Raw genomic sequence first — 17,235 nt, forward strand, 5'->3', positions numbered from 1 at the left:
TCTCCTACCCAAGCAGTTGCAGCCTGTCCTCGGAGCATCCTCCCCAGGGGACAGAAGGTAGCTTAGTAGGAAAAATGCAGTGCTATCACGTGACTTTCAAGGGTACCTTTGCTCTAAAATCTCTCCCATTTGGCAGTTGATGTTGGGAATTCCTTCACCAAGGAATAAAACATTTTCCTTCCACAATGAAAGAAGTAATAATCAAATGTTAAAGTAATAGACTCTCAACCACAAACTGAAGAATCCTAGAAAGACACTAGGTTGTCATGAGTCAGAGGGTAAAAAAAAAAAGAAAAAGAAAAAGAAAGACAGCAGGTTGTATATTTACATGCATAAGGCCAAATTAATAATGCAGGGCTTTTATCTTCAAGGATCTTACAAGATTTCTTCATTTATGAATGGAAGAACAAACCTATAAGGGTGGGAATCACCTGATTTTTACAAGGCTAGAAAAGCATCATAATAAAGTAGGTAATATCACTCATAAAATAACGTACATGTCACAGCATTTATCATAGCTATGTTAGTATTTTCAACTTCTGAAACACTAAAGTTGATCCCAAGCAAAGTGGAGAGAAAAATGTACAACATCTGGCAGCTCCAGCAAGAACTGCCTTGGCATTGAGCATTTTGAGAGGCAGAAGCTCTTCTTGAAGAGGCATCATGTGCTCTAGGATGCAAAGACGTTCATCCTGAGACCTCAACCAGCATCTTCAAACCAGAAGAAAGGAGAGTTCACATTTGTGTATACACATGTGGAAAACTGCAGATAAACCGTATTTTTCACAAATCACAGTAAATACCATTATTAGTACTAGCCTCAAACTCAGGAATTAAGCGAATATGGGCATAAAACATTTCTTTACTCTAGTTAAATAACACAAGCAGCTAAGTAAATGTTTTAGTATTTGGGATGGTTAAAATATATTTTGCAGCACGCTAATTTCAAGACATTTTGCTAAGCTCCATCTTCACTATTAATATATATTTCAAAATACAGATCAGATGCTAAGTGTTTTCTCAGTTTGGGGCACACATACATCCCTATCATGTTGCTGACCTTGCACTTGACATATGCAAAGGTGCTGCCCTAGGCAGGGCGCAGTGCTCACGCCTGTAATCCTAGCACTCTGGGAGGCCGAGGCGGGTGGATCGCTCAAGGTCAGGAGTTCGAGACCAGCCTGAGCAAGAGCGAGACCCCGTCTCTACTGAAAAGAGAAAGAAATTATCTGGCCAACTAAAATATATATAGAAAAAAATTAGCTGGGCATGGTGGCTCATGCCTGTAGTCCCAGCTACTCGGGAGGCTGAGGCAGTAGGATCGCTTAAGCCCAGGAGTTTGAGGTTGCTGTGAGCTAGGCTGACGCCATGGCACTCACTCTAGCCAAGGCAACAAAGCGACACTCTGTCTCAAAAAAAAAAAAGGTGCTGCCCCATATATGTCCTGTGGATAACTAGATCACCCAAAGGCCTCTCTACCTTATGAAAATACCTCATTCACCCAGCCATAAGAGGCCAGATTCCAGGGCTTCATTTCAGTAGCCAAAGCATGCAGAAGCCTCTATTAAGATGCAAATAACTTTCACAACGTTCTTTGCAGATGAAAAAAGACAGAGAGGAAGAAGGAAGGAAGGGAGAAAGGAAGGAAGGGAGAAAGGAAAGGAGGAAGGAAGGGGGGAAGGAAGGGAGGAAGAGAGGAAGAAAAGAAAAATAAATACATTTTTTAAAAGATCCAAATACGTCCTGGGAAAGGTAACAAGTTAAGCCATAGAATTTAGTCTCCCCACTCAATTCTCTGTATGTGAAACTCTGGAGTTTCAGAGACTCTTTTAGGTCTTAGTAATTGAAGGTGAAGATCTGGAGAATGAAAAGGGGAGGAAAGAAAATTCGGTCAGGAGGTGTACGGGAAAGGAGGTAGGAGAAGCCCCTAAGGGTATTCTTTACATTCTGTAGATCACTGGAAGTTCTAATTGGCCTTTAGCCTTTGAACTTTCATCCCAATGACACACTCAACACCATACACAAGGGAAACCAAAAATTAAGAGGCACAGAAAACTCGCAAAGAGTTAAAAATCCACAGGTGCCATGTAAGATGTCTTCGATCATCTTACAAAATTGCAAAACTGCAAATGCATATATTTTTAAAAGCCAACTCAATGACTGTGCCCCATAAAGAGCCACTGGTGTACGTAGGAAATTAATAATTTTCTTTGAATACCACTAAATAAACCTGCTTAATTTTATCCTTAAGAGGAACTCTTGATCCCTTCTTAAGGGCTTTTTGGTGTTCAAACTAGGCACAATAAATTTACAGAAAAGAATAAAAGTCCCCAACATCTTTCCAGGAGCGTTGCACAAAAAGATGACTTTGAACGACTTTCCTCAGGATAAACTCCAGTGTTCAAGAGAGAACTTTCCCTTCCCTGTAGATCTGGAAGTAAATAAGTAAAGAACACCTAAGAACAAACTTTGTTGGCCACCAGCAGGGGAGCTCTTCAGCTTTTGTCCCCAAATCCATTCAAACAAAAGAAGCTCCGACTCCCCCATCCCGCCCCTGGGATCCGCACCCCGCCGCGACTCTCCAGGTCGCGAAGCCCTCGGCCCCGCCAGCCCTGCTTACTCCTCAGCGCCCCGATGAGCAGAGAGCCGTCCTTGATGAGCTCTTTGATGAACTTGTTGGTCCGCTCCAGCTCAATCTCGTGACACTGCAGGCGCTCCCTGAAATCTGGGCTGTCCAAGTAGGAATCGCTGAACTCCAGAGTGGGCAGCCCCATGGCACAGGCACAGCCAGCGGCGGCCGGGGACACGTCCGGGCCGGCGGTCAGGGCGGGAGCGGCCGGCGACCGCGGCGGGCGCTGGGGACCCGCGATCGCGGGCAACGCGCGGGGACGCAAGGGGACTGCGCAGAGGAAACGGGCCCCGCGCGCCGCGCCGCCTGCGCCGGGCTCAGTCTTCCTCCCCCGGGGCCCGGCGAGCGCAGGCGCGGGCGGCTGGCCGAGGCGCGGGTCCGCTCAGGTCGTTGTCATCGGGGCGCATCGTCGCGCCGAGCGCTGCGCTGGCGAGAATGCGGGCCGCGGCCGGAGCAGGAAAGTTTCTCCGCCGGCGCGCACACTTCCGGCAGTTCCACTCTCCGACTCTCCTGACAGTCTCGGCGCTGTGAGCCAGAAGCGCCCAGCGGCGACTCGCGCCCGGCCGGGGAAACCCTCCCCCTCGGCGGACGCAGGCTCAGAGAACTTGCAAACCGGGCCCAGGCTCGGAGACCCTCCTCCCCAGCCGCCGCGCTCCCACCCCGCCCCTTCGCCCATTCACCCTCGTGCCGCCACCCGCCGGCCCGCACTCGGCTCCCGGGCCACCCGCGCTGCAGGCGCGATTGCGCTCCTGACTTCGCCGGGGCGTTAACCCTGTCCCCTCCCGGACGCCCGGTTCTGGCTAGCTCGCTGTGACGCTTCGGGATCCTCCGCAAAAGGGTCTCAAACTCCCAGCATACCTCCCCTACCAGCCTTCCTCTCCACCCACTCCCTAAAACTGTCTGGGAGAAAAACCAACTTTAACTTTCTCTAAAGTTTGAATATTTTGAAACCTGAATGGAAGATGCTACTGTCTAGCGTTAGTTTAGATTATACTTCACACTTCCCCACGAAAAGTCCCGTCTCTTCCCGGCCTGTCAATTTCATCGCTCCAATGTCATTGAGGTGTACTCCCCCTCCCCCCCCCCCCCGCCCCCGCCCACTGCCCAGTTGCTAAGAAGGTGGAATGATTTTTTAAGTCATCGCCCCCCTGCAAGTACACACCTTGGACCTAGGTGCTCCTAACTTATAGTAGAATATCTATTTGCATCACAATATTAGTATCTCCTTTTGGCACCTGGATGAAATTGTCCTACAAGGAGGGAGATTTTGAAATCGAAGTGGGCTAAAGTTTCAAATGAATAGTTAATTCCTGCCAAAAGGCATTACCCTTCCTCTGGTATAGGTTCACCTAATAAATTTCTGTTCTCTTAAAACCTTGTCAGTAAAAGAAACTGCTGCTTTACATCTCATCCTGACATCATCTATAGGATTTCTGAGAACCCAGTTATTTTTCTTAAGGATCGGCTTTTAATGTCTATGTTTTCATTGCTTTGTCCATTTGAACCATCTGTTGAAAAACTCTTCCACAGATCATGGGAAAAATTCCATTAAAGTGCTTTACATTTTTCCCAAATAAGTTTCAGGGACTGTCAAGAGTTCGATTTTTAAAAAATACACATAAACATGAAAAATAGCATGTAAACCTAAGGCATAGAAGATCATGTAAACAGTATGTTTGATGACTTGATTATTTCAATTCTTCTGGACCAGGAAAATCAGACTTAAAAACCTTCCATCCATATTTATATCATTATTCCTCAACATATTAGCAAAACGGCCAGTCACCGTTAGAGTCATTTTAACTCCAAGTGTTGAACTTGTGTCTGTCAATTAAATACTCCTCAATTGGGGGGTTAGTTGAGGGGGAGACAATAATGCCATGTGTTAGTTCATGGAAGTACATAAACAGCAGTGAGCTGTTTTTCACATAAAGTGATTTTACATCTACTCATCACATTGCCTGAAAAACAAAAAACCAGTCAGGCCAAACAGTTTCCTTTCAACTTTTGCCAGGTTGCTGTTCCTAACAACTAAATCCAATGCCAACTGCTGAGATATGAAACAGGATAAAATATAATAATGTCTTCCTGTTTTTTATTAAATCAAAGTTCTGTGATTAGTTCCTTAAAAATGCATCAACAGTCTTTTGATAAGTAGCACTTAATATGTTGGGTGTCAATTTTCAGCTTTCTTTTAAAGTTCACATGCCAGGACCGATTTATTGTAGATTCGAAGATATGGATTATCAAATGCCTATTCATGTATGTAATTTATGCCTACTGTCTACATTACTAAGATCTAGGCAGAGAAGTGATTTATATAGAGAGATAAATAAAGCAAAGCATAGTACTTGACCTCAAGTCATTCTCAGAAAAAAAAAAATGTAGAGAATGAGTGCCCTATAATGTGAGGCAGAATATGCCATGTTCCAGAGCCTCACACTCATGCTGTACCAATAATGCACCGATGCAATTATCAATATGTTTCCACTCAGGCCCATCATGGCATTTATATAGAATTAAGATTTTTCCTCCTCCCTTTCACCCATTGGTCCCTAAAGCTGAGTATGTTATAATGGACTTATTTCGTGTAGGTGTTTTCAGGGTTACTCATGACTTATTCCTATGATTCATACTTTAATTATACCTGCTAGTCAGGCTTTCTCTTATGCCACATTAACCCAGCTACTTGAGAGAAACCAGAATTGGTTTTGCTTTGAGGTGAACTTACTGTCAGGTTTGAACTGTTGTTTTCATGTATTATTCTCTCCGCCATAATAACCAGATTCTTTCCAAGAGAATAGACTTTCTAAGTAAAAGATCGTCAATACCTGCAAACTCATTTTCATAGGAAATTTTAATACATTGAAATGTAGCTGTTCCAAAACTTTCCACTTCACAATACATGACACTGTCAGCTGCATGGTGAGCTTCACAAATATTACTGGCTGACACACTCTTTGTCATGCTTACTGGCACAGAGTTGTTTGTTTTCCTGATTCTGAAATGGGATGTGTCCATCTTTGTTTATTTTTAAAAGCAAATAGGTGGTAGGGAATAGTACACTAATATATTGTATTTTTTCATCTGCCTAAAACTTTTTTTCTTCACCTGAATCACATCTGGCACTTAAGCCTGGTGCTTAATATATATGCTCAATAAGTATTACTGTCAAGTTATTATTACTTTTCAATTAATTGTGTAGTTTTAGGCCTTCCAGGCTCAGATATTCTGAAACCAAGTTTAAGCCTGGAAAGAGATGACTAAACAAAAAGCAAGTGTACCTAAAAGGATTGAACACTCCTTCACCCCTTTTGGAGTGAGGATGCAGTGACTTTGTCACTGCCTGCATCCCACCTGTGTGTTATCTTTTCTTACAGTATGTTCCTTGACAGTAGGTTTTGCATCATTTGAGTTCAACCTTACCTCATGTCGAGAAAGACAATATTGAACCCAAATGAGCAAAATACATGATTCAATTTTTAAATATTTTTCAATGTGGTTAAATATATGTAACATAAAATTTACCATTTTAACCATATTTAAGTGTACAGTTCAGTGGTATTGAGTACATTCGCATTGTTGTGCAACCATCTCCACCATCCATTTCCAGATCTTTTTCATCTTCCCCATCTGAAACCCTGTACCCATTAAACAGTGACTCCCTACTGTCCCCTCATCCCATCCCCTGGTTGTCACCATTCTACTTCTGTCTCTATGAATTTGACAATTCAGGTAACTCACATAAGTGGAATTATACAATATTTGTCCTTTTGTGTCTGTCTTATTTCACTTAGATGATTCAATCATTAATAAGAGAAGCAAAGAAAACACAAAAACCATATATATATATTTAAAACCATTTGAACCTACATAAATTTTTGAATCAATGGAGTTTCTAAAATATTCTTCTGCCAGCAGAAAAAGAAAGTTCAGATTAAGCCCTTGAATAGCAGGTATTCTTTATTCTGCCTCATTAAAAACGTAATTATTATTTATTTTTGTCCAGCACAATGCTCCTAATATCACTATGTCTCATAAGATTGGTTGGTATATGACATTGTATTCTCTGGTGGGCGAGTGTAAACATCATCAGTGACAGCGCCCTATGTGACTTAGTAACATTGTCTTTTGCAGCTAAAAATGCTCTCACAAATACAGAGCCCTTCTCAAATGCACACAGCTCTCCCTGCTTCCTTTCCACGGTTGTCATGAAACATAGACAAATTCTAAACGTAGCCTCGGTTGAAAAAGAAACTTCACTTTGTCTGGGGGTAAGAAATGGGAGTCTTTCACAGGAAGAGCACGGAACATAAGCCACATTGTGTGAGTCTATGGATTCCAAGAGCTCATTATCCAATAAATGGACTAAAGAGCAATGGTTGGAAGACCGACAAGTTTAATGGTTGAGAGATGAGAAGAAGGAGCTTGGACAAGAAAAGTACACATGAGATTGGGGAAGAGATAGGCAATAGATTAAATAAAGGAAGGAAACATACTATATAATTTTGTTGATGAGGTAGGAATCCAACATAATTCTGATATTTAAGCCTGTTTATGTATTTATTATTATTATTATTTTGAGACAGAGTCTCACTCTGTTGCCCAGGATAGAGTGCTGTGGCATCAGCCTAACTCACAGCAACCTCAAACTCCTGGGCTCAAGTGATCCTCCTGCCTCAGCCTCCCACGTAGCTGGGACTACAGGTGTGTGCCACAATGCCTGGCTAATTTTTCTATTTTTAGTAGCGACGGGGTCTTGCTCTTGCTCAGGCTGGTCCTGAACTCCTGAGCTCAAGTGATCCTCCTGCCTCAGCCTCCCAGAGTGCTAGGATTACAGCCACAGCGCCTGACCAATTCTGACATTTAAGCCTATATACCTCAGAAGTGTTATCTTTTTTAGAACTATACATAGGTTCAGTTTTCTAGGCTGAGTTTGAGGTAGAGTTGGAATACTTAAGAGGTGCTATCTGAGGGAGAAAAGTGAAACACAAGACACTCAGGGTTGTGAGTTAGCTTAATAGAGGGGCCATCAGAGCAAAAAGCCAAGACCATCAACCAGGGGGCAGAAATAACTGCAGAGGGTGAAATTTGTTCTATATGACAACATGACTTCTGAAGTCCTTCCAAATCTAGAGTTTATTAAGATGACAGATTTCTGAAGAACAGGATGAAGGAAAAGAAGAACAGAAATCTCAGCATGAAACACTCATCAACTAACTACATGTGTGAGGGGAGGCGAGAAAGAGTTATTAATTGATTTAATTTAGGAAATATTTAGGGGGCAGGGTATAGATTTTGATTTCCATTTAGTGTTGCCCCCTTGTGGCATACCATGATGTTTGCTAACTGACAGAAAACCATAAAAAAGCACAAAAAAAGGAGACCAAAAAGAAAAGAAGCACCTCCATGTGCTGGGCACGACACTCAGAGTTCTTACATATGTTGCCTCATCTAAGCTGCTCCACGAGCATGTGAAATAGGTATTGTTTAAGTCTTATTAACCCCATTTTTAACAGGTGGGAAAGTTACAACTCAGCGTGGTTAACTTGCCTAAGTTTACATAGCTAGAAGGCACTGGAGTTGGGATTTCCATCCAGGTCTATCTAGCTAAGAAGGCCATATGGAAAAATAAATGCAGTCAACAAATATTTAAAGGTATCTACTATATGCCTGTGATGCTGCAGATGCTGGAAATACAAGAAGGGTAAGCAAAAATTTACCTCAATCGTGCCCTAATTAAATTTTCAGTCTAACGAGTTATAGTAGAGACATTAATCAATTGGTCACCCAAAGGCTTTGTGATTTGTGATATTAGCTTTGTGATTTAGGGTGATTTACCTTTTAGACTTTAAGCTCCCTCCAATATAAAATTAGAAATGATAGTGATAATGATAATGACTATCATTTATTAAACTCTTACAGTGTGCCAGACACTGTTCTAAGCTAATAATGAAATAACATGCATTATTTCACTTGGGTCATTTTTAGCTCTAGACTTGAGACGTTTCTATGACTCTGTGACTCAGAGTTAGAATGTGGAATCTCCTCCACACTGATGAGAATCAATCATGGCTGGAGTGTTTTTGACACTCCACCCACGTGTGCTTGGGGACCTGCAGCTGTGTTTGGAGAGGAAGTGTTGTTCCTCCCTTACCTCTCACTGAAACCCCGATAGGCGTGGCCGCCGCTGGGTTTCATAGCAGCCACAGGAAGGAAGCAACTGTTTACTGAGCAACTACACTGTCCATGATCTCACTAGGCCTACCCATCCTTGCACTGAGTGTGGAGGAAGGAATTTTATAACGAGGACAAAGACACTGAGGCACCAAAAAGCAAAACAAAAACAAATAAAAATCACAACAAGCAAAAGACACCCAGATAACATGCCCCAGGATAAAGAGAGCTGTCTCTGACTCCAAGACCACACCACAATGAATAATATTTATCATACGCATTTATAATTTTTATATAGCCTTTTCCACATTTACACCCTTTGCTTTTAGACTCTAAGCTTTTAAATCATATCTTGTTTGTCTCTGTATCTCTTGTACTTAGCACACTATCAGCCCATGGAAGATACCTAACAAATGTTGTGTTGAATGCACGAGTGCCTTCTATCTTCCAAAAATCATTTCTTGGCCTCTCTGGTAGAGGTGCCTGAGCAGATGTGTAGAGAAACAGAGGAAGGCTTCTCCCACTTGGCGCAGAGGTCTCTGCGTGTTGCTTGAGCTCTACTGAGCATGAAAGGAGGAGGGGAGCTCATTATCTGCGCTTCCAGCCGCCGAGTACGTCTGCACTAGGACTGCTGCCATCCACACACTCTAACAGGCCCTGGCGAAGGCAGGGAAAGACGTGATGAGGAAAATAACTAGCCCAGAAGGAGCTTAAGGAAACTAACTCAAATAAATGGCTCCACACCCAGCAAAGAGAAGTCATAACTCAGAGTGAAGCACACTAATGAATGTGATAAGAAGGATCATTGAAAAAGAACAGACTCACAGTCTCCACAGTTTCAGCATTTCAGATGGGAAAAAGAACAAATCTGAATGAGAATCTGCAACCAGTGGTCACAATGGCCACTTTCCTTATGAGAAAGAAAGTAAAATGTATGGTATTATTCCTTGAAAGGTACATTAACTTACATTCTGTCAGTATAAATTTTATCTAATAATGGAATTAGAAAATTTTATAAAATTTGTCAGATGTTACGAAAGTATGTATAATTACAAATTGGTTTTTTCAAAAGGGAATTGGAGAGTTCTTTTTTGTTTGTTTGTTTTTGAGACAGAGTCTCACTCTGTTGCCTGGGCTAGAGTGCCGTGGCGTCAGCCTAGCTCACAGCAACCTCAAACTCTTGGGCTCAAGCAATCATCCTGCCTCAGCCTCCGAAGTTGCTGGGACTACAGGCACACACCACCACACCCAACTAATCTTTTCAATTCTCAGTAGAGACAGGGTCTCACTGTTGCTCTGGCTGGTCTTGAACTCCTGAGCTCAAGGGATCCTACCATCCTGGCCTCCCAGAGTGCTAGGATTACAGGTGTGAGCCACCGTGCCCGGCTTTATTTTTACACTTGTTAAGTGAATTCTTTTTGCAACTGCCGGTTTATAAACTTTTATTGTGAGAAAGAAGTGGATTACCAAGATTAACCTTTAGTTTAATAGATAAAAGTAGTAGTCTCAATTCCACTTAATGCTGTGGCATATGTCCCCCTTCTAATTCTTCATGCTCTTTCAAAGAATGCTTCAAAGATTGTGAAACTCTCTGATAATGCAATGGATACCAACATGCTCTCCACTTGGATTCAACAAATGTCAGTATTTTGCTGTATTTGTTACCTTACTCCTCATTTTATCTATATACATTACATTTTTCTGAAACATTTAAAGCAGATTTTAGATATTTAACACATCATCCCTAAATATTGCAAAATGAATCATCAGAGAATAAAGAAATTCTCCAACATAACTAAAACTTGAAGAAAATTAACATATGATAAATACCATCAAATAGCAAATTGTTCAAAAAATGACTTCTATAGTTTAAAAAAAAAGGCAAAACTGGACCTAACTAATGTTGCACACTCTTAATCCCAAACACACTCTTAATCAATGGCTTATGTTACTACAAAATTCCATTTTGGAGAGGAAAAACAACTCATTAATTATCACTTCACTAATTGAGATTTTGGAACAATGCAGCCTAGATTAGCATGAAGTTTCCCTTGATACTATCCTAAAGAAACTGTTTGCTCATCAAATTAGTGGAGGAAGACTGTATTGAGTAGAACCATTCCAAAACCCCTAAGCACCTGAATTTGTCATTGGTGGCCTCTAGGTGAGGACTGCTCTAGAGAAAGAGAATGCTGTGCAAAATGGATGTCTGGCGTATAGTGTGTGGTCAGTAAATATTTTTTGACTCAATTAATGAATAAAATATGGGGACCTTATGATAAACAGCATCAGCATCACCTGAGAACTAGTTAGAGTTACAAAATCTTGGGCTCCATCCTCCACTTACAGGATCAAAAACTGCAGGTGGGGCCCAGCATCTGTTTGAACAAGCCCTCCAGGTGCCCTGCTCCTGGCTAAAGTTTGAGAACAGCTGATCTAGAACCATTCTTGGTGAACATCAAGAGGGAAGAGCAGTGTTAGACAAGAAAGTAGAGGATATAGCTTTGAGATTAGCCAAGGGGAGAAATAGTAGATGGAATGGTCAGTGAGGCCTGGCTAGACGCCAATGCCAGGGCCAGCCAGCCTGCAGTCAGGGCCTCTGCTGGGGCTGACAACAGGGACACCACCTTTCCACTGTATTGTTTATGTATCTAATGGTCTTGCCTTCGCTCTCACCGTTGAGGTGCACTTGAAGATAGTCTTTGTCTGCAGAAAAGACCATCACAATGTTTTACTTTTTAAATTGTAATAGCTGACACTATTAAAATAGTAACTGTTTTTAAAAACCTGGTTTTATTATAGGCCTCTGGGTTTAACAGACACAGGGAGGAGAGGACTGAGACTAGGCAGGGATGACAGGTATAGATGGGTGACAGGAGGGGTTTCTTTTCCTGACCCTGTGCTATTTCCCTTGGGAGGGAAACTTGGGTAAGACAGGGAAGGGAGAACGTTTGCTACCACAATGACTGCCTGGCGCTATTTTAAGGTCAGTTTTACCATGACATAGGTGCACTGGGATCTTGTCTTACAGGTTGCCTCAGCAGACTGAAGGATGACCCAGGACCTGAATGATGATCTGACTTTTCCTTTCATGCTGGGAATAGAGACAGTTGAAGAGGGAAAGAAACAGGAATAAAAATAGTGAACGAGCTTGTTTGGCAGGGAGCAGGGGAAGAGAGAGTAGGGATTTCCAGGTTATCCCTCCGTCTCTGTGGCCCCCATGTGACTGATGATGACTCAAAGGAAAAGGGAAGGGCTGTCTTGTTCCTTTCTTGAAAACCATTCACATGCCTAATGATCTGTTAATGAGATTTTCTTTCCAATAACAATTTCCTTTTGCCATTACAGAGGGCAAGAAGGGGCTAAGGAGTTACACTGTAAAAAGGAGACTACTACAGCCTAGCTTTCTCTGAAGCAGGAAAAAGTGTTACCTAACATTAAAATATTTTCCTCTCAAATAAGAAAAAAAAATCATAGTTCTCTTCTAAGCTATTTCAGGCTATCTTCAAAAATGAGAAAAACGATTGGCAGCTAAATCACTTCTAAAACAATGTGATTATTCCTGTTAATATAGGAGTTTCCTTAACTTGACAATATAGGAAATGACACATAATTTTGGCCAAAAGTATAAAACTGAAGTAGGCATTGTATAAATGCTAGGAATCTATTTAACTGTATAGATTATATGGCAAGGTGAGGCAATAATTTAAAATTCCACATCTCCATAAATTATTCCCCAATGATTCTTTTTGAAATTGCCTTTAATACTCCAAAATCTATTTCTCCAGGCAGACCCTTGTAGCAGAAGCTCACTGGACATCTCCACAGTGGTTATTTCAAGGGTATCACAAGCTCAACCTGTATACTTTGCTACATGTCCTCGTTTTTCCTAAACCTACTCTTCAAATTGCATTCCCAGAAACCTGCCATGCAATCAGTCACCAAACCACCTCCCTGACATCTCCAATGTCCACCCCCTCCTCTCTAGCCCCAGCTTCAGCGCTAGGTCAGCCCTCACTGCATGAGCAATTAAAATAAGCCCTTAGCTTGTCTCCATGGCTCCAGTCAGCAGTTCTCTAATCCATGATTGCAGCCAGAGCGATCTTTCTCAAAAAGCAAATCTCATTATTCTCTTTAGGGCTTAAAATCCTTCAGTGGCTCCTCATTGATTAATGAATAGAGTCCAGACTCTTCAGTGTGCCAAACCAGTCTCTGTTATCTCTCCAACCTTATTGATTGCCTTATCTTTTGCCTCTGGAATTATGCTTTAGTCAAGCTGGATTTCTTTAAATTCCCCTAATGGGCTAGTGAGAAGGATCCTAAGAGTTCAACAGGTCTCTGTGAGAATTTTCTATTTTATGTTTTAATTTTGATAATTATATCTAAAAATAATATGAAGATATTTTGAGTCATCTCCATCTGTGCTTTTCAAACTTTAGTGTGCATAGAAATCCCCTGGAGATGTTGTTAAGGGGCCAACTCTGATTCAGGAAGCCTGTGTGATCCAAGGCATTCCTAACAAGCTCCCAGGGGATGCCAAGGCTGCTACTCTGTTGCACACATTTTGAGTAATAAGGGTCTAGAATGATGACCACTTTGTAACTGAACCTTACCATGACATTGTCTCATTGTCACGGACTAAATAGTAAAGAAGAGGCAGACTATATTTTAAATGAGATAGTCATTATAAATGAAGATCAAGTGATGTCACAGCTTTTCGTGTAAATAAAGATCTGGCTGGGCACAGTGACTCACACCTGTAATCCCAGCACTCTGGGAGGCCAAGAAGAGAGACTCACTTGAGGCCAGGAGTTCAAGACTATCCCGGGCAACATAGCAAGACCCCATCTCTACAAAAAAAATAAAAAATTAGTTGAGCACGGTGGTGTGCGCCTGTAGTCACAGCTACTTCGGAGGCTGAGGCAGAAGGATCACTTGAGCCCAGGAGTTTGAGGTTACAGTGAACTATGATTATGCCACTGCTCTCCAGTCTAGGTGACACAGCAAAATCCTGCCTCTTAAAAAAAAAAAAAATGGCAATGATCCTAGTAAGCAAAGGCAATGAAATAAATGAATCAAGTAGTATAGGCATGTCAATTTCAAAAGATTCATAGTAATCAGAACAATATTATTTCAGCAAAAAAAATCACACATGCCATTAAATTGATATTATTTGAATGATATTAGTTTTGTACTTGTCTTTAGAATTAATTTGTTCATCTGGTTTTATAATTATATAATAGCTATAAACATTAGGGCTTATATTTAGTATTATATTTCTACACATACAACCTAAATTGACTCCAGGGTACAAGAGAAGTTGATTCCATTAGAAGAGGTCTAAATACTCCACAAGTCTGAGAAATACTGAGTTAAGCCAATTCATGCCTCTTTGCCTTTGCTCCTGTGGTGACTTCTGCTTGGAGTACCCTTGCCAACCTCACCACCCTGCCATGTCTACTTAGCAAATGTCTACTTTTCCTATAGCTCGTTTTCTGAGACCTACTGTCAAATTTATACTCCAACTGTGTCCTGTGCTAATTTCTTTCATAACATCTAGACCACTTTGCTATATGCTTGACTGCACGTTTGCTTACTTTATTGCCTGTCTCTTCTATCCCAAGGACAAAGGCCTTGTCCTGTTTGTCTTATTTGTAACTACTTGACACAACATAGCTGCTCAATAAATGTTTTCTGACAGAATAAACAGAGGTAAAACTTGGTTTGCTCCTTCCTAAGACAGACAGAAAGAACACATAAACCTACCATGTGTTTACATTTGTGAGTGAAAAAAAATTAAAAGTATAAATAATTGTAATATTCTTCTACATGTAATTTGATTCCAATATGGTAACTCAACAGCCTTACTTATCTCCTGGAGAATCTGCTGAAAAGTCTGTATTTTTCCCTAATTTTCCAGAGGTCTGCTTGTTGAGGTTAAAGCTTAGAGAGTTTTCAAATAATGCAAAAAGAACATTGTGATTACATTTTAGTTGATGCATCATCAGAACTAAAAATAGAATGGAAAGACTGAAAATCTTTACTTTAGCGAAAGTATGGTTAAACATTATGGATGAGCTAGAATTGTGGCTAACTTTTGACTTCCAATTATACAGAATAAATTCTACAGCCTGTAGATTCTCCTGACCCCAAGTTCCCAGGATTTTGGCTTTGCCGTTCAATTTTGGTTAGCACCTTCACTGGAGCTGGAAGAGGAAGTGGTGCTCAGGTTACTTTTGAGAAAAGGACAAAATCTGAAATAGAACAGTTGGCTTTAATTGATGAGTCTGATTTTCAGGCCTGTATATAGAAAGCAGTCTGCTTTCTAATAAGGAACACCTTTGAATTAACTGGGATGATGGACAGTATGGGGTTGGGATTGAGATAAAGAGCTAGAGACCAGAAATGGGTTTCATCTGATTTTGTTTCTGGTGTACAAATATGACTGTAATGCTATGCAAATACTGTTTGAGACAATGGTTTTGATGAAACAAAGCCAGGCTGGCAAAGTACAGATGTAGATTTTTATTTTATGTTAATAGCTGCTTCTACTTCATTATGAGAACAAGAGTCCCTTAACTTTAGAAGCCATAGAAACTGGTACAGTTCAGTGGTTTTGGTGGATAATTAATTCATTTATGGCTTCAGCTGAGAATTTCTTAGAATAAACAATCTAGGGAGGGGATTTCTCTTCCAACTCCTTCAGGGTTACTTATTTTACTCTCTCACAGTATCAAACTGTACTCCAAACTCATCATGATTTTCTTACCTGTGGACCCCTCTTCCTGTAGTGTCCATCCTCATCCAAGGAAAAATCAATGAAAAATAATCTTACCCAGATATTATTTCCTTCTGAAAGCTTCCCAGCCATCCCCAGTGAGAGGTATCCACTTTCTCCTTTGAGCTGGCTTTATGTCTCCTACTGGCTTCAGGGAGGACTTACTACACATTCTATTTCTTGACCTGACCTCAACAGGTCAGGAACAGAGAAGTAGACATGTGGAATCTTAAACTTGTGGAACAGTGGAAAGAACACTTGAGAAGGAGTCAAAATATATGATTTTAAACTTCCGTTCTCTGTGTGACCAAGTAGAAAAATCCCGTTGGTACATTTTATAGATTGGGCCTCTACATTTGACTTGTCTACTTGGGAGTAGAGTATTAATTAGTTTGTATGCCCACCCTTTTACCCAGTCTCTGTTGCAGTGTGTGCTCAAACAGTCATTATATTGAGCTAAATTAAACGTGACATTCATGTTATTGCACCAATATGGCCTTCTGAGTTTCACAAACAGGACTTTGGTGCAAAATCGCAGGCCCGTTTCCATTTGGTAAAGAGAAAAACACACAGACTAAAAACAGATTTGCCTTATTTATTTTCTGATGTGTCAGAAAATTGTCCACCCACATGTCAGAGAGTGAGGTTGTTTAACATCACTGTGTATTTTGCTGTCTAACATTGTACTTATAAAGGAATGAAGCCAACCTTCCAAATTTTATTTATCCTTGATGTCTTTGCTCTACCTGTACACTGTGTTCATTTCTAAATGGACTTCTAAGCTGGGAATCCCATTTTTGAGACAAATATCTAGACCACAATCTGCATTCTGAACATCTTAGATGCCTACGCACTAACCACAGCTGTTTGTTTATTTCCTGATTCAACAAGGACAAATATAATCACTAATTTTTGCCTTTTAGGGTAACAACCCAATTAAATACTGGGGGCGGGCGTGGCAGAAGACGGGAGAAAACATCATAGTCATAGACTACAGAGAAATACAAAATATCACAACAGTCACTGTTCTTTGAACATTGACATTGAAGATGAAAACAAAGTTTATACAACATTATTTAAAAATATAGGCACCATTCTGTGGTATTTAGACAGTATATCTAAATGATTAATTTTTTTAAGCAGTTTCTGAAACTTTATCATGCAATGTGGTTCAGCAGAGCTCAGTTTGTATTGTCTTTATCCATATGTTATTGTGCAGAAATTCACAGTACACTTCAAGAGGGAAGATCCTCCCTTGTTCTTGGTTATGGACTGCACGGGATATAACTGGAACTTATGCCATGAGAATACCGTAGTCATATTTATTAAGTGACCCCCACATAGTACAGTCCTGACTATATTTCTCTGACATCAATTTCTACTCATGATAATTTGGAGGAGGTGGCATGGTACTTGTCAAGAATGACAGTTATACCTTATGTTTGTACATATCTTTACACTTGGCATATTTTGTCTCATTTAACTCTCTGTATTAGCCAGAGCCCTTTCAGTTTCAAGTGGCAAAAACCAACTTGAACTCGTGTAAGCATTAAAGGGAAAATCTTTTTTTGAGAGTAAATGCTTAATTGAAAACTTCAGGGGCATGTCTGACTTTAAACATGGCACGAATAAGGTGTTTTCTATGTCTGTG

General features: G+C 40.9%; 1 protein-coding gene across 1 annotated transcript in view; it reads right to left on the reverse strand.

Annotated features, from left to right (window-relative positions):
* Window positions 1–2,896, reverse strand: part of ARHGAP42 (Rho GTPase activating protein 42) — a 277,047-nt gene extending 274,151 nt beyond the window's left edge. Inside the window, exon 1 of the mRNA XM_045556881.1 lies at window positions 2,621–2,896. Within this exon, the coding sequence (XP_045412837.1) occupies window positions 2,621–2,774 (154 nt within the window). The 5' untranslated portion in view covers window positions 2,775–2,896. The remainder of the gene's footprint in view (window positions 1–2,620) is intronic.
* Between the last annotated feature and the right edge of the window lie 14,339 nt (window positions 2,897–17,235).

This window comes from Lemur catta, chromosome 7, assembly GCF_020740605.2.
Source record: "Lemur catta isolate mLemCat1 chromosome 7, mLemCat1.pri, whole genome shotgun sequence".
Classification (NCBI taxonomy): domain Eukaryota; kingdom Metazoa; phylum Chordata; class Mammalia; order Primates; family Lemuridae; genus Lemur; species Lemur catta.